At 44.9% G+C, this 22,359-nt stretch overlaps 1 protein-coding gene across 1 annotated transcript; it reads right to left on the bottom strand.

The window, feature by feature from the left end:
- Positions 1-398: 398 nt before the first annotated feature.
- On the bottom strand, positions 399-21,658 carry LOC144139896 (uncharacterized). Its single transcript, XM_077672129.1, has 3 exons — positions 20,993-21,658; positions 2,362-2,446; positions 399-577 (listed from the first exon to the last, which is right to left on the bottom strand). Exons 1-3 carry the CDS (start codon positions 21,656-21,658, stop codon positions 399-401), a joined length of 930 nt encoding a protein of 309 aa, XP_077528255.1.
- Between the last annotated feature and the right edge of the window lie 701 nt (positions 21,659-22,359).

Here is a 22,359-nt window from a genome sequence, read left to right as displayed (position 1 = left end):
TGCTAATGATTTCCGCGCGACAATAGCCACACCATCCGAAGAGTGTGTTCAGCCAATCCTGTATTTTCTAAATACCATTTACCTTTTTAAGAAATTTGTTTGTTTGGGATTGAGGTGTGGTTCTTTGCGACACGTGACACTTGGCTGATTAGCATACAGCATCTCGTAAACATCGTCAAGATTTTTAAGGAGGCCTCTGCAGTTCCCCTGAATGATGTTTTCCGTTCCCATTATTTATATTTAAGCATGACTGTATGTGTGTGTCTGTGTGTGTTCAGGTGTTGTCTTTCGGCGCTGTTATTCTGGGATTAGGCTTTTTTGCCTTTTTTGGCTTGGACATCACAGGCCGCTCCTTGCGCTGCGTTGCAGGCAGGAACGCCCCGACATTTATCTCCTCGTCAGATGTCAGAGGGGTGCACAAGACACCAGGCCCCCTTGGTCTTGGACCCTCTTTGGGGCCTTTTCTTACATGCCACCATTGAGGGCGTCGGGGGAGACACTGGTGGCACGGGCGGTGCGGTTGCTTTGAGAGACGATGCGGGGTCCCCGGTGTCCACCCTCTCGGCACCTTCCAATGCTGGAGCACGGGGAGGCCGGGACGGAGCGGCGTTGGTCCCGACGAAAGCATTTGGAACCACAACTGCTACTACCTCAGCAAGCGATGTGGTAATGGGTTGGGCTATCCGAGCCAACACAGTGGGGTGCGGGAACGCGATCAGGTCAGACTCGCTGAACTGGGTCCCTGTGAAGACAAGACGCCGCTCCGCACCCCGGCGAGCTGCGTCGGCATACTTCTCCAGCGCGAAAGAGGCGAGCCTCTTTCGCGCTTCTGGGAAGGAGATGTTCTCTGTCACTTTTATGTTGATCACTTTCTTTTCAAGTTGCAATTTCTCGCATTTTCTTGAGCAAACCGCGTGTGGGCCTCCGCAGTCAGCACAAGTGAGGGCAGCAGGGTTGCAGTTGTGAGTGGAGTGGTCCTGTGCGGCTCATTTGGCACAAGTTCTTTTGCCGCGGCAGGAGATCGTGGGATGTGGGGACGGATGGATCACCGGATAAAGCCTGCATTTGTACGTTGTGAAAGTAGTGCGCGGACAACAGTCAAGATGATGTGCTTCGCGGCAATCCCATTGTTGTCTCTGCTGATGGCGATGCGTCTTACGGCAGTGACGCCCTGATCCTTCAAGCCCGCAAGAAGATCTGCTCTGTTTTGTTCAGCTGATCTAGTTCAGAGATCACAACCTGGGAGCTGTTTAGGATCCGATGCGGTGTCACCCTGATGTCTAGATCACCCATTCTAGCCTGAGCTAAAAGCTTTGTGACCTGCTGCTTGTTTACCTCAACAAGGGCCTCACCATTTCTTTGTATTTAGCCTTGTAAGGTTGTAAGATAGTTATCAATCAAGAAAACTGAAGTTGTTGCAGGAGAATGGGCTCTATCACAAGATTCCATAAAAAGAAATCACTTGTAATTTTCCGCTTCAGGCAAGCTTCAGGGGGCAAATGAGGAAAGGATGGTTTGGTGCTGCCCCTTTCCAGGGACCGATGTGGTCTGGAGGGGAGTTTAGAAAATGTCATATGATATTGCCTTCTTAGGCTTGTTTATTTATGAAGGGGAGGGGTAAGGAGGGGAGTTTAGGAAATTTTATATGATATTGCCGTGTTGGGCTCATTTATTGGGCTTGTTTATTTCTGTTCTTAGCGCCCGGCTGCGCCGGTCTGTGTTATCTGTGTGCCAAGGAAGCGCGTGTTCTATCATTTCTTTCTATGCCGCATGTGTTTTCTCTTCTGATAGGGAGAGCGTTCCGAACTAAGGGGAACAGCCTAGAATATTCTTCTCTGTTCTGTATGTAAATGGACGGTTCGAGAAACACTGGCGTTTAAAGATAAGAGCCTGCAGAGCAGACGCCGCGGCTTCAATTCGAATCGTCACGCTCGCCTTCGCACGTCACTTTGTTGACTGCTGCTTCGCCGCCTGTATTCTTTGTGTTGTTAGGGGAGCACAAGTTAACTCCAATAAACTTGTTTTCCTTGAAGAAAACTGCGTCGTCATTGGCTTCGTGACAATATAGTAGAAAGCACGAAATAGGTGTACTTTCTTAGTCAGCCTTACCCTGTGTCACGAGGTGAAGTGAAAACGATAATACAGGATGTGCTCCAAACACCCCGAACAACATCATCGGCGTATTCAACATCATCATCGTCGTCTTGCCAAGCATCCAATGAGAAGATTTCGGCAACTACGGAGGGGATGCGGTGAAGGGAAAGAAGAATAAGACGTGCGTTGGATGCTGCGGAGATGCATGGCTGTCGGGCGTTCGGACCCGAGCGTGTAGCGGCGAGCATCGACGAGTGACATCCGCACCTACCATCCGCCTGTCATCAACTCCAGCATCGGGAGGGGTCGACCGTGCGTCCACGAGGGCCGCGTTCTCTTCAACCGCCAGAGCCTGGAACACGGTGCACCACAGGGGGCGCCCATACGTGATCGGGTTCCCACCAACAACCCATGCCACGACTGGCCCACACCGACGCCGCCACGCCTTACCCGGACTGACCGTGCGACGGGACTCATGAAACTCTAAGCCGTGCGGTGTGTTCGAACTTTTGTATAGTCTCTTCCGGATGGTTAAGTGGTCTTTCTGGTGATACGTGTCTTTGTTCCGTGTGTCTGTCGTCGGTTGACCGGTACATAAACGCAGTTTTTACTGGTCCTTTTTTCTATAACTTCGCTTCGACTAAGAACCTGACACCCTGATAGCTGAAGAGGTCCTTCACCTCTAAACACATCCCAACGGTAGGTTACAAATTATGGTGGGGGGCTTGTGGTCCACAGTGTCCCCCATACCGTCACCAAGATTGCTCAAGGTGCCCTGTTCGAAACATTTTAAACATAGTTCTTCACTTAGTTGTTTCTCTTTTGTCTTTATGCATACAAACAAGAAGCTTGCTGGAAATGACTGGAAGTTTGTCGAACAGCCCGGCTGAACACACTCCCGTTTTTCAAATTTAAAAAGCTTCCGTCTGAAGGAACTTGACTAACCATCGTGTTTATCGACATCCTTCAAAATGACGATGAACAGTTACTTCTTCACCAGTAATAGAGTGAAGCTGGCAAGGGCTGAGTTGTCCGAAATAGAAGTATGCACAATATATCGCGGACTACGTTTCTGTCAAGCAAGAGGAGGATGCAGCGAATTCCAGTTCAATAAAAGCGTAGATAATTTCGCTCTCCATCCGAAATACGCGAATTCTTCTTTCATCACCCTAATACCGAGAATGCCTTCTCTTGAACCAGCTCTAGGCACTTGACGCCACAGCCTGAACGCGATAAATATTAGGTATGTATAATACACCATTACAAAATGACGTGCTTGAAGCCTAAGAAACAGATGCATTTTCTACCAAATATTTTGTTTACACAGAAGGAGGCATCTCAGAAATTTGCATGTCACCACAAACTTTTAATAAAGCCATCCGAAAACCTGGCGGGATAGCAATATTGAATCACGAAGAACAAATAAAAAATAAACCCACAGCTAACAAACAGTGCCATTAGGATTAAATTTTATTGCACTTGTCAAGAACAATTTTAATGCGCACACTGTGATTAGGGTGCGTAAGGCTGCGCTGAGAACACGTCCGCCTTTATTCTCAGCCCCCACTTTGGTTTCATCGAGATTATAACATCAACCTAAAAATATAGAAATTGCCATAAAAACCTCAAAGCACTGCTGAAGGCCGAGGATATAGAAAAAACGTCGGTGGATTCTCTACTACAACGAAGCCTTATACAAGGAAGGTTCTACCTTTTGGCGTAACTTCACAAGCCACCCGTCCTTCGTCGGTCATCCAATCGTTCCTGGCAGAGCCACGGTTACCGACATTTTGCCCCTCTAAGTCGACAGGGTATTCAAGATAAATTTTACGTAACATTCCTTCGCTCATAAGGGGTACCAACCATTCCCTTTCTCAAATCCGTGACGTAGAGATTCCCAGTGGCCACCTGCTTGTCGCTATGAACCTTGCGTAACTGTGCCCGAATTTCGCCCACTATGATATTATACAAGCGGTGATCCACGCGTTCAATGAAACCGGGAGCCTAAGTCAGTCTAAAGGTGTACAGTCAGAACGTTAGTAAGAATAATGCATGAAGTAAATAATTTTGCGTTTCATGCCAAATACTACAATCCGGTCAGTAATACATCCATCAACACAAATAATTGGGCCTCATTATGAAAATATTTTTATGGCAGTTCTCGAGGAGGAGAATCTTGCAACGGCCGAACTAAAGCATTTTTTACAAGTGCTTCATCGTTATCATTATAGCCGACTTCAAGCCGATCCACTGAAACATTTCCTTCTCACATCAATTATCCGCTAGCCGTATCAACTTCCGCGACTTGAGGTTTCCGTACTGCAGAACCGCATAGAGACTAATCTATACCAAAAACTGACGAAATCTACCAAATATTTGCCTGTGAATAATTGAATTCGATACCCCACACGCCTAAAGCACTATATTATAAATTTCAACCCTATTTATGGCTACCATAACTATGTCGTGATGATGTCCAGGAAGCATTTTTTCGACGAGACATTCGATGTGATACCTTACTCACACTGGCTGCATCACGTTTATTGTATGTTCCCTAGCCTTGACTCTCATGATGCGGTCTATAATTAAGCGAAATGTGCAGGGCCGTTACTGCATTTAAAAAAACAGCTAAACATAAATGAATAAAATGATGGCAAATTGCGAGCGCCTGGACATATAAACAACACTGAAACATGAGTGTTGCACATCGGTACGCCATGATATGTCCAGTTTATTTTTGTGATTTTTGCACGAGTGGCGCTGTTCATCAGTGCAAGCAGCAACGCGGCGAGATCTTTTCTTCAAGCAGCTTCACCGTGCCTTCGCTCCGTACACCTAAGCCGCTGGCTCACCACGTCAGAGTGCCCTAAACACAATATGGGTCACACTGGCTTTCACAAAGAGGTTGTCACTGCCCTCGTAGCATTGGAGGAGCAGTTAGTTTTCAAGTGATTGCCTCCTCCCCGCTAAGCCACCGAAGGTTTACCGGTACCTCAAGAAGAATGTCCTTGCACCGCGTCCGTATCGGCAACCTTCCCAGTACAAGCTAGGCACACTGTATTGAGGCATGCGCGAACACTTCCTGTGCCCAGTGGAGCTAAAGATATCTTCCCTTTTCTCGCCGGAGTGCTGCCAGTTATGGCGCTACAGGAATATTGGGGTTTCCTTATGCCCGACGGAGCGGGATGCATCCTGTGCAGTTAAACGGAGACGCCTGAGCTCGTCTTCCTAACATCCCACACTGCCCAATATTTTAAGACAAATTACAGACTTTCTTTGGCACACGATCCCAAATAACCTAGGATACCTAAGTGCGGAAGCGGAATGTCCCGTCCTTTGCGACTGTGTTCTTGTCCTGGGACTTCACACCTTCGTGAGGGCCCAGTTCTACGCGCTTGAGTGCCCTGTGAGTGTAAAACGTGCCTAGAGTCCCCTTGTTAGCAAACTCAACTGCACCACAAGTGTGCTACGTGGCGCTGATTCTATCGAAGAACTGCGTGAGGCATTGGAGTAGGTTTGGCCGGCGGCGATGTCCTTCAAGGCTAAAGAGGCCACCCACCGATGCATCCAAGCTATACGAAGGATGTAATCGTTACAGGAATAAACTCAACTACAGCTTGCGTAATTTCTACCACTGCAATTTCTTGTTTTCCTTCGTTACTACTCATTATCTTTGTCGGGCTGTTTTCAAGGATTTGAACACCTAATGATCTGCACTTGTTACTTCCCTTTCTTCTGCAGATGCACTGCAAGATATGACCTCATGCTTGATGTTTTCTTGTTTTTTGTGTGTATTGAGATCCTCTTTACTGTATATTTATGTGTGAGAATTTTCATGGGTGAATGTCTAATGTAGTCATCTTTGGCCGTGTTCTCATGGCTTCGCATATATAATCATATATTGTCATGTCATTTGTAATAATATATATTCGTGCAAATGAAGTTACTGTTGGAAAATTATTTATTATAAAGTTTTAAAAAGTCTATTACAAGGCACCACGCTGTGGTGGAAGCACATGATTGCATTCTTAAAAAAAGCGCGCAGCAAAAGTCAAAAAGAAAAATATCTGAACCGAAATACTCGAGCAAGTTATTGGATATATCTTTTAGCAATATAATGCTTCAGACATCCCAAAGAGACTGATTTTGGTGACCAGAAATTATCGCCGTCTTATCTTGTCATACCACAAGGCCCCTCTTCAGAAAATGAGAGAATGGTGCGTAATACACACCTGCAAACACCCGTAATTCCAGGGTGTGCATGGCTATCTTTAGAACGGGAAGTGGCAGAAGGAACCCCACCAGATGTAGCAAAAGGGGCAGGACAGGTGTGGCCACCAACTGGGAGCAGAGAAAAATAATCTAACAAATAAAAATTTACACACCAGTAAAAGCATGACAGCAAGTCTCGGGCTGTAGAGCCCCTGAAAAATAGGCGCAAGAAAAATTTTGCATTTTCTGGAATCTACCAGGAAAAGCAGGGTACCTTTTCGTACACAGGTTTTAGAAAAAATCAAGGCCTTTTAAAGGACTTTCACAAAAGTTCAAAAGTGCGAACGAAGTTCACACAATAAATTTTGCAGCCGAGAACAAAGGAAATTGCATTCACTTCCTGTAATCAGTTTAATTCATCAAGACGAAGTTCTTAAGATTTAAATTTATTTCACTGTTTCATTTGACAAGACGGAATTCGGAAGCTGAAGGCTAATCCTAAGTTGTGTTCTACTTGTGTCCTAATGCTGTTTAACTGTTGCTGTCTTTCTCTGATTGTCTTTTTTCACCACACTTGTGACGCCGCCATGTGTTTCGGTATTTTTGGCAAATCCACCTTCAGTAGCCAATAAATAGGCAGCAATGGCTCCAAACCTCCATTGGATGTAGAAATCACCTGATCAGAATGGATCACCAACCGACACATAGGAAAAAGAAAGCAAAAACAGCATTAACGCCAACAACATGGGTAAAGACAAGATAGAATTTAATCGATTATGATAGTTTGGCAGCTGTCCCTTTGTAACTGGGGGGGTTCTCGGATGGGTATATATTTGAGGGCGTCGTAGCCTTACATATTTTGTTGTCACCTTTTTTTTCATTCTAGCCAGCTCATTTTCATCATTCCTCGAGTTGACCCTAAATAATGTAAACTGAATTCTTTGGGTTTATACTGGTTACCCATCTTGTTGGTGCTGCACCTGTATCCGGGCATGCCCTTTTGAGGAATTCTTCATGCACCGAACAAAGAAACAAGACATAAAAAAGGACATAGACAAAGCACCGGCACAGCGCCGTGTCAATGTGTATTTTTTGTCGTGTTCCTGCATGACGGGCATGAAGAATTTGAAAGTAACAAATATCCGAGCATCGAAAAGTTGTACAACGACACCTAGCGCGTCCTATTCAATGGCACCACTGGGTTTTTGGGTTTTGGGTGTTCAGCTATTTGGACAGCAAAAATATGTTTGGCCAAGTCCTGTTACTGCCCACACACTGCACACAGCACATATACCACCTTGATCCACTTCCATTTCCACATCAGCGTTCTCAATAGTCAACAACGTGTATATGTAGTGAGATGAAGGTACAAGGCTCGGCCAAATCTCTAAAGGGAGGGTGCAGCAACTGCATGGGTGGAAGTGAAATTGAACCTTTTGAAGCAGCTGAGAGAGGAGGAATAATACTGTTTTAGAGCAGCTTTGTAGGACTATATGGGCAGTTTTGGAGCAGCTTTGGAAAACGAAAAGGAGAACTTCCGAGCAAATTAGGCCTGTTTGGTAGTAGATTTCTAGAGCCATACACTATTTATTTGCAGTTTTTTATTTCTGGCAAGCAGAAAAAAAACTTCAATGATTTTTCTCAACATTCAATGAATACCAAATAAGAAACATTTTTGGTAAGTTAAAAATATAAGTTTCCGGAATTAAAGCATAACAGCTGCATATCACAAAACACCTAGAGATTAGCAATGCTCTAAACAGCTTCACCTAGCTAAATTTCAGACAAGTGAAAAATAGCACCATTACAGCCATGAGAAACAACCAAAGGAAGACCAGAGCTAAGTGATAGGGCCTGCCATGCACATAAGATAGAAAGTTTACCTTCATTCTACAACTAACAAGACTATAGACAATTAAAACACCCTAGTGGCAAAGAAGTTAAGAGCAAAATAAAGATAATCTCAACTAAACCTGACTAGATTACAGAGAAAGTAAAAATAAATAAACATTCACGTTCACAAAAAAAGCAAAAACATATTCTGGGGTAGTATTAGAATTATTGAGCAACTAATAAAAAACCCCGCCCGCATCTTCCCACGGCGGGAATTCGAGTAAATGCGTCGCAGAGTGGTGGGGGTATCGCGAGAATGTTGCGTAATTGGGCATGGTTTGGGAACGCCGAATTGTTTTTTCGTCTTTATTATTCTTATTTATTGAATGAAGGAGAAGCGAAGGCGAAGAGTGTATAGTTAGTCTGTCTTTATTGCTTGGTGCCGTCGTTGTATTGGACGGAGAGGATGACTGCTTTGTGGTCGCTAAATTGCACTGTCAATGTGTCTTTGAGGAGCGGTCGTGTGATTGCGTAACAGGTGAAGACGTTGCTTCCATCGTATCTACTCGAGTCAAGGAAAGCGTCAAGTCAAGCGAGAGCCAAGAAAAGACGCCTTTGACTGAATTCCGAACGCGCGCTACGCCGCTTATATACACACCGCCCGCGTTCGAGGGAGAGAAGTACGGGGGAGAGACGCGCATGCGCACACTTCCGTGCACAAGCGCGCGAACTTTCCACGCACCCACCACGCCGTAATCACGTGTACACGCCCTGCCGCCGTTACAGTTGAGCGCGACGCAGAGCATGGGTAGCTACGACGCATGAGTGCACAGACGCGCTCCCCCCGCACCGCCGCAGCTCTTGTTGAGAGTGACGGAGCGCACGGGGTACACGCGCTCCTCCCGCACCGCCGCACCTGTTGTTGAGAGCGAGGAGGGTACGGGGGAGAGACGCGCACTTGCGCCTCGACGCGACGCGCATGCGGAGTGAGCGTGTGGACGGCGCTGCCATCAACGATGGAGGACCGGGCGAGGCAAAGAAATGCTCCGCATTTAAAATGATTAAAAAGAAGCAATAAACTGTGCAAGTGTGCCCTGTTTATCCAAATAAGAAACGTACCCGTGTTTATCCAGTTATTTCTTCGAGCGTAAACAGTGGGCGTCACGCAAAAGGAAATGGCGGAGAGGACGCGTCTCCCCCAGTCACCACCACCCCCTCCCTCGAGCCAGAAAAGGTCGGCGTTGGGCAAGGCACCTACAAGCTGATAAGTAGCAGGTAGTTGCGGCTTATTAGAACCTCCCTGCTCACTTGTGCCTGGGCAACGCCTGTTATCTCATCCTGTTCAACAGGACACGACACGGTGAAATTTAATCTTTGGAATGGCAAGTGCACTTTTCTTAAGAGAAAATGGCGAGGTCCGACTGAACAATTAAAACAAGTACTTTTTTTACACTTAGCGAAAAGACTACAATGAAGGTGGTGCCGACGCATGCCTCTCGGCGCAGCACGGTAAAATATTAAGTTCATTTCAGGCCAAACTTCGTGCATCACATGCACCCCAAGGCCACTCCCAAGCCCTGATAAACCGCGCCTCCATTTGGAGACTGCGAAATTGTGACGAGTAACTCAAAGCTCCGAGTATACTTTACGTCGTGAATGACAGCTGAATGAATCAGTGTCTACTGCACCATGCTCAATGTAACCGATATTGAACATCACCTCAAAGTTTCCTCACATCTTGTGGCGCTACTTTGGAGCAGTTTTGGCGCAATTCTGCCTTTTGGAGCACAGTGAAGCAAGAGAAGAAGATTGAAGCAGCGTGGAGCAAATGGAACAGCACTTTCACCCCTGCATCTTCTCACGCAGTCCTGGACCAAGGAAGAACGAGAGAAAGAGGGAGCAGTTCAGCCAAATGCGGTAGCAAGACGGTGCCCCTAATTACCAAGTATATACAGATTTTGATGTGTCAAATAGACAATGCTTATCCTACGATGCTTGACCTCATTTTAATGTGTTGCTTATAGATCCCAGTGAAAATTAAGCGCGAAAAGAAAAGTAACATACAACTATATTGACAGTTCAGAGTCATGTCCAATTCGTGAATTGCATTTGTATTAAATTAGGCGGATATTGCAATATGTGTTTGGAGTAGGCGGTGATGCTCTAGCCTCACTGTGGGCAGTGACGTAACGCGAGCCAAACAAAAAACAAAGCACGTGGCGGATGCACGCTTACCGTTTCCTTGCACCGGAAGTTTCACTTAAGTCTGCCGGTATTGCTCAAAGCGATAAGGAATACAGTTTGTCAGGACCACGCTTAATGTCTCCCCATAATATAGGATTCACACAACCTGGCGGTTTGAAAACCCGATGATTTAGGTTCTTCTAAAGACGAAAAAAAAATGTCCAGGACATTGAAGAACTTCAAAATGCAACTTTCAATTTTGACATATTAAAATACCTGGTTTCACTCTTATCTTTGTTGGTGAACATGAGCAGCATCTCAATGACTTCTCCTTGTTTTTGTGACATGCTCCATCAATAAACTTCGTCATTTGCTGACAGCTGGTTTAGGTGATCACCCTTTATGAACGTTAGCCAACGCATTGAGTGACCAGAAAAAGTACAATAGAAAACATCGCTTTTTAATGAGCACTAGATTTAAAGTCTTGAAGGTGTATTCCGTACTCAGGGATGCTTCAAATAATTAGAGCTGCGGTGTCCAAGAGCAAGAGATTGTCACTGGTCTATACAGTATATATGAAAGACGACCGGCATTTGGAAATCAGTCTGCCCAAAAGGAAGCATCAAAGTCTCATAACAAACCTGCCTTTTAGATATTGTGAAGCATGCATACACGGTGGTTTAAGCTTCGTTCCACCTTTTCGTTGGAGACGCTTGGACTGGAAATCATGCGTAAAAACGTCCTATTTAAAAGCTCACCAAAAATAAAACCAATCCACACAGAGAAATAATTTGCAAAGGTAATATTTTGTCATGTACATTCAAACTGTCCACAACGAATTACTTATCTTTAATAGCTGACACTAAATGAGAGTTTGCTACAAAATTTACAGGACAGGTTTTCCTACTTTTGTGGGTTTCTCAGTGGTCCCGTGCGGAGGAGATACGACTCTGCAACATTCTGCAGCATAAAGTCTTGCAGAGGCCGTCTCATTAACCGTTGTACTCTAGGACACTGCAAGATGATCAGCTATTCAGAAAGACTGTTCTGGGCTTTCGAGTTGAAAAGATTTTCTTCTCCCTCTCCCACATGCACACAAACGTCGTGCGCTAGAGAACTTCAGCCTATTGGTAATGCGTACTTGTGCAGTCCCAATCAATTTGAAGGTGATCATGGGAGCACAGATTAGGGGGCAGTGGCTTTTCAAGCTGAATGGCAGCAGCTTTCTCAATCTTTCTAGTTAAAGTATACCTAGGCAAACGTAGTGACACGTTTTGCCACATTCTCAGTACAGAAGCCTGAAAACCAGCATGTGCGATTGTTTCTCTCAATAAAGCGTACCTTAGGTCAATTCTGGTTTCGTATGTTTTGTAACAAGCCAGAAAGTCCGTCAAATATGATCGAAAACTGGAGCTGATAGGTTAAAAACAAATATGTATGCCCTATTGCTACACATTTTTGCAATTTTTAGTCCAGTCCTTCTGTCTTATTTTGCTGCTTCTATAGCGCAGGCAGATCCCCATCCCCTAAACATATAAGTTTAACAAATGGTAGAACCCACTCTTTACTGGATCATTTGCTCAGCGCTTTATAGATCAGAAATACTTAATAGGAAGGTATGATGATTGTTGAGATGTGGAATAAAAAGTGGTTATTACGACCTTTCCGGTTTTTCAAACTGATGCATTGGTCTTGCTCACGGTACGTCAATTTTAATGCGGAAAAATGCACCGTAATTAAAAGGACCCCAAATACAAGAGTAATTCCAAAAACGGCACCAATAAACATCCTATCAACATCAGAAAAACTAGCATGGTGCCACCTTTAACTAAGAAATGCATCCAGAATATGCCATGCGCCAGTTTCTGTGCTGCATACCACCCTGTACTCTCCACATATTTGGGCCCTTTGGCAGTCAGTAGTGAAAGTCGTGATGCGAGCAAAAAAATTACTTCCCCACCACCCTCCTCGAGTGCAGTCAGCGTGCATATGAGGTAGCTTGCAAGCAGTAAGGAACGCTTGCTGAGTCACAACACATAACTTGAACGCAAAGACGCATGGCTAATTACTTAGATTCGCAATAGGCATAACTACTCTAACACAACACTCAAGTCACCTCAATCGACATGTGGAGCCTGAAGCAGCACAGCCCATAAGGGATCCATTTTATCCTTCAATTTTGAATCTAAATTTCATTTTGGACATATATATCATGAGCAAACCCCCCCCCCCCAAAAAAAAATGGTAGCATCGTCGAAAAAACCAAAGAATAACACAAAAAGCACCAGAAGAACTAAGGACCAATATCAAGGAATAGGAATGCGAGGGCTCATGTGAACAGGGAAGGAAAACAGAAGAAAGGAAAGAGCACACTTTGTTTTTGGAAGAGAACCCAGGTTCCCCTGGCCGGGGCCTGAGGACCTTCACGCGGCGATCTTAGAGGGAGACCCCTTGTAATGCTCGGTCCGCTTCAGACTTCGGAACGAGAACTTGCTGGCCAACTGGGCAAGGACGCTTTAGCTTTTAACCCACGGCCGTTCCGGGATGCAATAGAGGCTATATAGCTCTGGTTTCTGGCGGCGATGGCTGTAGTCGCTACAACGACAATTTAACCATATGATTAATGTCCGCATTTGCACTACAAAGACACCCACCCTTAAAACTATCTCGCAGGGAAGGAAAACAGAAGAAAGGAAAGAGCACACTGTGTTTTTGGAAGAGAACCCAGGTTCCCCTGGCCGGGGCCTGAGGACCTTCACGCGGCGATCTTAGAGTGAGACCCCTGGTAATGCTCGGTCCGCCTCAGACTTCGGAACGAGAACTTGCTGGCCAACTGGGCAAGGAGGCTTTAGCTTTTAACCCACGGCCGTTCCGGGATGCAACAGAGGCTATATAGCTCTGGTTTCTGACGGCTACGGCTGTAGTCGCTACAACGACAATTTAACCATATGATTAATGTCCGCATTTGCACTACAAAGACACCCACCCTTAAAACTATCTCGAAACAACCATTTATAAGAACTATGTTTCGTGAACGGTTACTCCGAGGACCATCTAGCCAGCATTTAGGTCCTATCACGATTTGCAAGATTCTTCTGTGTGTATCCTAACCGCTTGGCTGATTGAAGTGACAACATATACACGGGGAAGCCATGTCCACAAAATGTGGCAAAAGGAAACATGCATGAACCCCGACAGGGTCATGAGCATTGAAGTATACTTATGACCCTGCAGAGGAATGGCAAGCTGGACTAGTTGGTATAAACGCATCACTAAACCTTAAAAAAGCACGTCACTGAGAAACTTGTTCTGTTGTCCTGCCAGTTTTTTCTGTTAGTACTACGTTTTTTAGTGAAGTATATGTTGCACAGTAGTAAGCACCAAGCTAGTGCAAGAACGTCTACTGCAGAAAACATTCATACATATTCTTTCGTTAATATGAACTCTGTTTATGGCGAATTTCCAGTGGCCACTGCATTCGAATTGTCTTGCTTTTAATTCAACTCTAGTCAGTTGTTAGGCTGGGTTTCAATAAAGTAAATGCATTTTGAATATTGTCTTCCTCGGGCGTTTACGTTTTCAAGCATACAACGGACATGTAACGGTGGTGCCCTAGGCATTGTACAAAAACCTTGTGGGAATGCAACCAAAATAGTACATCCGCCACTGACTTAGCCACCACTGCACCTACTATTTTCCGATCCCAACCAAACTGAATATTTTTCCAATTCAACTTTGCATTGATGCACAGTTAAGGAGACCACATAAGACCAGCTACCGCGGAATCCCTACACTGCAGCACAGGGTTGGGAAAGACATTGCAATGGCTTGTAGCAGGTGATACATGATGAAAACAAGTTAACAAATGTATGCCTCACTAATATAGCGCCTGCAAAATATAAGGGCTTGGTGCTTGGGTAGCAACAAACATTACTGGCAGACCGAATAATCAGGACGCAAACAAGATGCACGCGAAGTAAAACATGATACACGCAATCTGAATTTGATAACGGCTCAATTTTACGGCATGCAGCAAGCTTTGCTTGTTGCAGAGGTGGAGTGACGTGACTGAATTGCGTGCTATTTGGTATATTTAAAATTTCCAGTCAGCCTTTGTACCACTTTGGTATTACGTTTAACCTTCAGTGTAAGACAGAAAAAAGACATGAACTTGTGTGAAAACAAGTTGTCGTATTGGGCAGAACGGTGTGCTAAAAATGCAAACGTTAATATTGCATTCTTTCAAGTTGCTTATGCTAAAACGCTAAAGGGCTGAAAGTGAGTAGCACCACACAAAGGTTGTCATTCTATGGTTTCTTCGCCCAAATTGCGGAAGTATATACACACAAGTTGTAAAAAAAGAAAAGTCTGCCACTCGTGTTCATTATATCACTGCCGGGCGTCAGGGCCTCGTTTCGCCGTTCTGTTGAATACTCGGTCATTGTGATGTTTTTTTCCTTAATATAGTAAATGCGCCTTCTTTGCGGCGAACAAAAACAATCTCGAAGGCACTTTTCAGGCGGTGTGTGTTTACGAACGATTGCAAAACGAGGCTGCGCTATAGAACATATACAAAACGTCTACAGAGCTAGGCCACTACGGCAAATCAGCAGCGCGTCGCCATTAGGAACCATGGGTGTAGCTGGCAGTGCGCGAGAATACGTGTTCGTTAGGTGTTGTTGCCATTTGTATGGGATGTTTCCAGGTTTATTTCTGTCTTGTCGGAATAAGACTCAGTTATATTTCAGCCTTTGTCCTATCTTCTCTTCTTGTTATTTCCTCTTGTCCCTGCGCTGTTAATCCCTTAAAGAGCGCGTCGCACCTAACCGTCTTCGTTGAGGCACGCTTCATAATAGTTTGAACTTGCGCTGGTTGGTACACAACTTCGAGAGAAGGCGGAAGCCAACAGAGCGGTCGTGGTGGAAACTAACTAAACACAGCCTAAATGTTTATCTTCTTATCGCTATAACACCAACGTTTTTTTTAAAGCACGTTTCACGCAACGCCAGCAACAAAGTACAACGTATAATGTTTTTCACACATACACTGATAAAACTAATACAGCCTGATATTATATTAGTAATGATGTAAAGACGCAGAATACTCACGAGGGGAAGGCGATGAACAAGGTGGGAAGGGCAACGGTCTAAATTGTGTTGCAAATGGTGACAACTGTCGGCGTGCTGTCGACTCGCTGTGCTCTTGCCGACTAATTAAACTCACAACACAATTCACACAGCTGCACAGTCCTCTTTCATTCACAGTTGCTGGAGTAATCATTTGAATATAATGTAAGGCTCTCACCCCGCTACATGCTTACGCTGAACTGCACAGAACACGCCTGACAGTTGCTATATCTGCTCTCCGAAGGTCGCAAAAAGTAGATTTGATGGACCTATAGGGTGTGGATTTATAGAATTTGCGTTATTTTGCGGTCTCAAAGCGACATATCAAACCATAAACTTTTCAACTGTTGAAACTATAGTGTAAGTACACACTTTGTGTACTTTATATAGTATTTAACTCAACAACGGTAGGCATTCATGCCCTACTTTGGGTATTACAGTAACAATAAAGCAGACGACGCTCATGGCTTATACAAATAAAAAAACATTGTTGGCCGTGACCTCGAGCCTGAAGTAAAACCCGTTCTTTATAAAACATTTTACTTACTAAAACAAAATAAATAAGGTTGATTTATTCCCCTAAAAGTTGCCTCGCCAGTTTCAGTAGCCGAACATTAGCAATGATGGGAAATTCAAACTGAGTCAAAAAGGCACAAGTTGTATGTTTGAAATTCCAATACAATATCTGTGTATCAGTTGAAAAAGAAAGGATAACGCAAACAAACTAACGCATTACTTCATAAAGCACTACTAGGCAGGTTCATTTTTATCGCAGCAGCTTATTAAGCCTCGTGAACGGTCCTGACAGCACGTGGTTTTTGTTTCAAAGAATTGCGCTTGCGTCATTATCGAATCCTTTTTTTTGAAAATTGCAAAACACAAGCGTAGAACGCTTGAAAATGTAGGTTTTTTTCTACTGTACATTATGGCACAAAAAAGGCGCCATATATTCGCGAAACATACATGAACCATCGTTGTTTGTGGCAGCATAGACTAAGCATTGTTACAACAGCTGAGCCCAATGCATGGCATGCATGTCGTCTTGACATCACTTACCATAATATATTTGATACCCCTTTTGAATACGCGACCACTCCAGTTTGCGTGGTACAATATTTAATAGTAGGACCAAGCTGAACAGTGGTACAGTGTTGAAAATCTTCACAACTCACATCTAACAATTTCAAGCGCAATGAGCTTTCAAAAGTTGTGCTATGAATTAGATGCCCAAGCAGTGAGATAGTAACGCTGAGGACTAAAATTACTTTAATAAATTTAAATTACGTAAAGGCACAAAATCCTAAAGTAACCGTCGACCTTAAGAGGCTGATAATTTTTAAATTCAGTCATTGTTTTTCGAACAAGGTTTTCACGTGCCTTCGAGCCCGGAGGTTCGGCTTGGTGTTGCTATGATTCCTTTAGAAACACGGCGTAGGGTTTTTTTTACAGAAAAGAGTTGATGAACATAAATATGTCTTTTGATATTTGTCACTGAAGTTTCGGAACTTTTCAATGCAGGGCTATCCAAGCTCTTGCTTGCAGCGCCAACAAACAGAAAAAATACCATAGAAATCTCGCACGAACGTAAGCGTGCATTTCGTGAAGAGCCTACGGCATATTACAGCCTTGCACGTGGGCTCCTGCCACGAGAGGGGCTCATCAAAAAGAAAACACAGAGCGTTGAAAATACGGGCGCATCTGAGCGTGCGCCACTTGAGGAGGGTACGGCATCTCCCAGGCTTGCGCGTGGCCTTACGCCACGTGAGGGGCTCACAAAGAAGAAAAGGAATTACCGTGTGCACGTAACTATGCGCCCCGTGACCAGCACCCGGCATCATCCAACTTTCTCATCAAGGGCACTCGTTCCAGCGTTCGTGAAGTGATTGCTCGAGTGCTGTTCAACCCGCCAGTTTACGCACGCTCGCACCGGAAGTTGGGAGCACCACACACCCAGTGTTGGAGACGCCGAGTTTGTGAACGCGGTATCCACCGTTTCGACCGCGTGCTAACCCGGTCAACCTAGTTAAATATGGTAAAGCCAGCGGACGCAACGATCCGAGCTGACCACTCATGGAGAGCGTTCAGCAGCAAGTTCGGAATTACTTGTCAGGTGCAACACCCGCGTGTCCGACGAAGGGAGAGGGAGAGGTCACTGCATTTTCCAAACATGTTGTCTACGAACACGTGGTGGCTGCAGGCCGAAGGCTTGCGGCAGCGGTGGCGGCTTGGTCAACTGGAAGTAGCTGTGTTCTCGGTGGCGAGCAGCGTAGAGCGTCCTCCTACTGCTCTACGATAGAGATGTGGGGAAGGATTGTTTAAGAAGACAGGCCCACATGGCGTGGGTTAGTGCATCCACGAAGTCACAAACGGGACTGTTGGGTGAAGGGAACTCAGAGGGATATATCTTCTGGATGAGGAAACGACTGGTGAGAGAGTTCATCTGAAGGAGTCGCCATTGGCGCTCCTGAGTGTTAGTGAAGGATGTGGGCAGGGGAATAGCGGCATCGGGAGAGGCGGTAATGCTCCGTGACTTCTTGGTACGAGAGCAGGCTGGTGAGTTCTCGGTGAGCACGGCTGGTGAGCACGCCTGGTGAGTTCTCATGCTGCTTTGTGGGCCGCCTTGTTGCCTTGCACCGCAGTGTGGGCCCGGGTCCAAACGACCAAACGATGTCGACTGCTTATGAAGGGGGATTTTGGAGATTTTTTGGTGCCATAGCTGAAATGCTACCGCGAATGAAGTTTTGTACCGCCGTCTTCGAATCAGTGATTATATTCTGTGGTTGGGGCCTGGTGATAAGGAACGGGGCTATTGGCGCCTCCTCCGCCTTTGTTGGTAAGATGTCCGTATGGTGAATTAAGTGACCACGGAGAGTGTGCCAGCAATCGTGTTCCTCACGCCTTGCACCATTGGCACAAGCTGGGACAAATTTTGTTAACATATGTGGCCGAACAGTGTCGCCAGTGATTTTTCAGGCCAGCATTTGTATTTTCGTTACACACGTAGGACGACCGAGTAAATGGGTGCTTTCACTCGAGAAAAACTGCTCTGAGCGTCCAATTTTCTTCAGACATATGTTGAGTCTAATATATTATTACAGCCTCCGCATTTATATTTCCAAAAAAGCAGCGTTCTTAAATTACAAAACTCCCATACTGAAACACAAAATATCTAGGTAGCCATAAAAAAGTAGGCCTGGGGGAACGTAACAGTGATATACATCTGCGAAATAATAAACTGAAATACCAGCAACATTTGCAATATGTCAGCAAATAATGTCTAAATAGCTTCCTCAAATAAAATAGCAAAATCAAGAGTACATATAATATAGTTGAAATAACATTCGAATTTAAGGTGGCAGCAACATTACTTAGCATTCACATTTTTTAATAAAGGAATTGCACGTTGTTCGATTATGTATACATTAACTGCTGAGACAGACCTTAAGATATTTGTGGACGGCGGAGAGACGTTTTTGTTCTGATGGGCATATTAGTAAAAATAAAGATGAAGAAGTAGGTGTGGGGAGGGCATGTAATGCGAAGGAAAGATTGCCGTTGGTCACTAGGGGTAACAGAGTGGATCCTTATAGAAGCATCACAGCAAGCCGGTCTAGTTGGAAACGATTCATGATTGGACTTGCGCAAAACAAACGGGGACGAGGATGGAACGACAAGGACGAGCGCACTCTAACAACTGGTTTTATTTTCTTAGAAGAAAGACATAAATAGCCCACAGAACTGCGTCCAACATCTCAGTAAAAGCTTTACAGCGCACACACATCACATACGTAGATCAGCGTCTACAAAAAAGGCAACAGCAGCGTCAATTCCTTATCTAACAAGGCCACAGAAGGGTGGCTGATGCACTTGTCTTTGTGCTGTGAGATTAAAAACGCTTCCACAATCTCTCTTGAATTTTTTTTAGGATGCGAAAACAACACCAAAGTTTCCTCTAAGATAGGTGCGCAATCACTTCTTTTACATTTTTTACAATGCGTGGCCAAGTGTCTGTAAGGCTTTCCTTTTAAACTTGAAGCATGTTCTCTTAGTCTTATATTCAGGCACCTTCCGGTTTGTCCAACATACACGTGCCCACATAGCAAGGGTATCCTATAAACGACGTTTTTTACACATTCAACAAATGGAAGCTTGTGTTTGACATTGCATACATGGTTGTATTTGTCTTTTCCTTCAGATTTCTGTTTTACCCTTGAACACACACTTCCTATTTTGTTTTTTGCAGAGAAAACCACTTTCACAAAATAGTTCTCTGCCACCTTTTTTTGACGGTGCGTAAGGCCATGTACATTCGAAAAAATGGTCACTTCGGATCGTTGTACGCATTCTTGAGTTCTAACTTCCTGTACCTGTTTCAGCATTCTTAGTAGCCTCTCAGACGAAGCCTGCAACACATGTAAATGATAGCCGGCTTCCAGCAAACGTGACACCTGTAGTCCAAAGTCGTCATTTACCGAATGAAAGCACGATTTAAACAAAGTGGATCTGAAGCATGCTACCACTAAGCCATTCCTAACAAGCCTAGAATGATCAGATGAAAAGCTTAGAAGAGGCTTTCCGGTCCTTGGCGAATATACCCAGCACACATGACCTGGTTCAAACTTCAACAGTACATCAAGAAACTTCAACTTATTGTCCACAGGAACTTCCGTAGTGAATTTTAGCCAATTTCCTCTTAAAACTAAGGCGTCAAGTACCTTTTCCTTGAAGGCAACGATGCCAAATTCGGAACCCAAAACTAAGTAATCGTCTACAAATCTAAAAACCTTAGGCACAACACCATCTAAATCTCTGCACAACTGTCTATCTACACGACTAAGAAAAATGGTGATAAGAACGGGGGCAACCTTCGAACCGATACAAAATCCTGTTGTTTGCAGGAACGTCGTATCACAAAACCCGACGTGAGTGTTGTTAATGTAGACATGAAGCAACTCCAAAAAAGATTCTACCGTCATTCCACAAATGTTTCGGAACGCCACCTCGTCGTTGCCCTCCGTGATACATTCACTGACGCACCGCATGAGAGGTTCGTGTGGCAGAGAATAGTAGAGGTCTTGGACGTCGATGCTAATACCGCAGTTACAATTGACGCTTTCAGACGAGAAATACTCAACAAGGGCATCCGAATTAGCCAATTCATAGGGATCATCTACAGTCAGGGTGTTCAACATCTTTTGTAAAAACCCTGCGACAATCACTTGCCAAGAACCTCGCTCGGAAACGATGGGCCTAAACGGAATTCCCTCTTTATGTGTTTTTGCGCTAAAAAATACCTCCAGCTTCATCCCTTTCGCATTCATAACAGCTGACGCTAGCTTCTCTTGGTTGCATTGCTTCAATAAACGCAACGCCCTATTCCTAACCTTATGGACATTCACCTTCGATTCCGTGAAGCACTTTGTCATTGCCACTGAAGCCTTTTCCAAGTACAGAGCATCAGGTAAAACAACAATCATCCCTTCGTTGTCAGACTGAACAACACGCAGGTTGTTGTCGACCAAATAACTTGCGACCTTACCAACACTTGGTTTAGTCCTTGTACGTACCCGAGCCTTAGCCACAACATCTACACACTCGACCAAACACCGATCTTTTTCTTTTTCAAGTACGTACCGGGCGACGTCTCTTGTGAGTGCGAGCCTGTCGACGATGTCAAGACGTGGCTCAATACAGAATTTGGGTCCCAACTTGAGGACCTTCTGTTGACGTTCATCCACATTGGCGTCCCCTAGTGCTAGAAGTCTTCCTTCGGAACCCACTTTCTTCTGTTTCTTCGGCAAGTTTGGTCGAGCGTAATTCCAAAAAGCCTCTGTCAAATTGTTGGCTTGTCTAAGCCACTCACGGAAGTCCTTCACGTTCACAAGTCCATTCGTCGTACATGCAACTTTCATGCAGTCTGTGAAATGCCTAACCTGCCTCCAGCTTTCAGATCTCAAGGTCTTGGTCATCCGCTTCCAATGCCGAGATGACGGTGGCAGCCACCCACAAAGTGTCTCGACTTCTTGAGGGCACTGTCCAATCCTCAAGTGCCAGCCTAAAACACGTGACCTACACTCGCAGACCGCGATGATGGGCACGAGGACCGTAGGGTTGGTTAAGTCTACATTCGAACATAAAGAAAGGGGACCGGAAGAACTAGAAATTATTTGAAGCATCACAGCAAGCCGGCCAATTTGGAAACGATTCATGATTGGACTTACGCAAAAGACAAGCCAACAATTTGACAGAGGCTCTTTGGAATTACGCTCGACCAAACTTGCCGAAGAAACAGAAGAAAGTGGGTTCCGAAGGAAGACTTCTAGTACTAGGGGACGCCAATGTGGACGAACGTCAACAGGAGGTCCTCAAGTTGGGACCCAAATTCTGCGTTGAGCCACGTCTTGACATCGTCGACAGGCTCGCACTCACAAGAGACGTCGCCCGGTACGTACCCGAAAAAGAAAAAGATCGGTGTTTGGTCGAGTGTGTAGATGTTGTGGCTGAGGCTCTGGTACGTACAAGGACTAAACCAAGTGTTAGTAAGGTCGCAAGTTATTTGGTCGACAACAACCTGCGTGTTGTTCTGTCAGACAAAGAAGGGATGCTTGTTGTTTTACCTGATGCTCTGTACTTGGAAAAGGCTTCAGTGGCAATGACAAAGTGCTTCACGGAATCGAAGGCGAATGTCCATAAGGTTAAGAATAGGGCGTTGCGTTTGTTGAAGCAATGCAGCCAAGAGAAGCTAGCGTCAGCTGTTATGAATGCGAAAGGGATGAAGCTGGAGGTATTTTTCAGCGCAAAAACACAAAGAGGGAATTCCGTTTAGGCCCATCGTTTCCGAGCGGGGTTCTTGGCAAGTGATTGTCGCAAGGTTTTTACAAAAGATGTTGAACACCCAACACCCTGACTG

Source organism: Haemaphysalis longicornis, unplaced genomic scaffold (assembly GCF_048455015.1).
Source record: "Haemaphysalis longicornis isolate Haplotype H1 unplaced genomic scaffold, Haemaphysalis longicornis Haplotype H1 scaffold_5, whole genome shotgun sequence".
Classification (NCBI taxonomy): domain Eukaryota; kingdom Metazoa; phylum Arthropoda; class Arachnida; order Ixodida; family Ixodidae; genus Haemaphysalis; species Haemaphysalis longicornis.
Note: the sequence above shows the minus strand (reverse complement) of the source record. Positions and strands in the feature narration are given on the sequence as shown.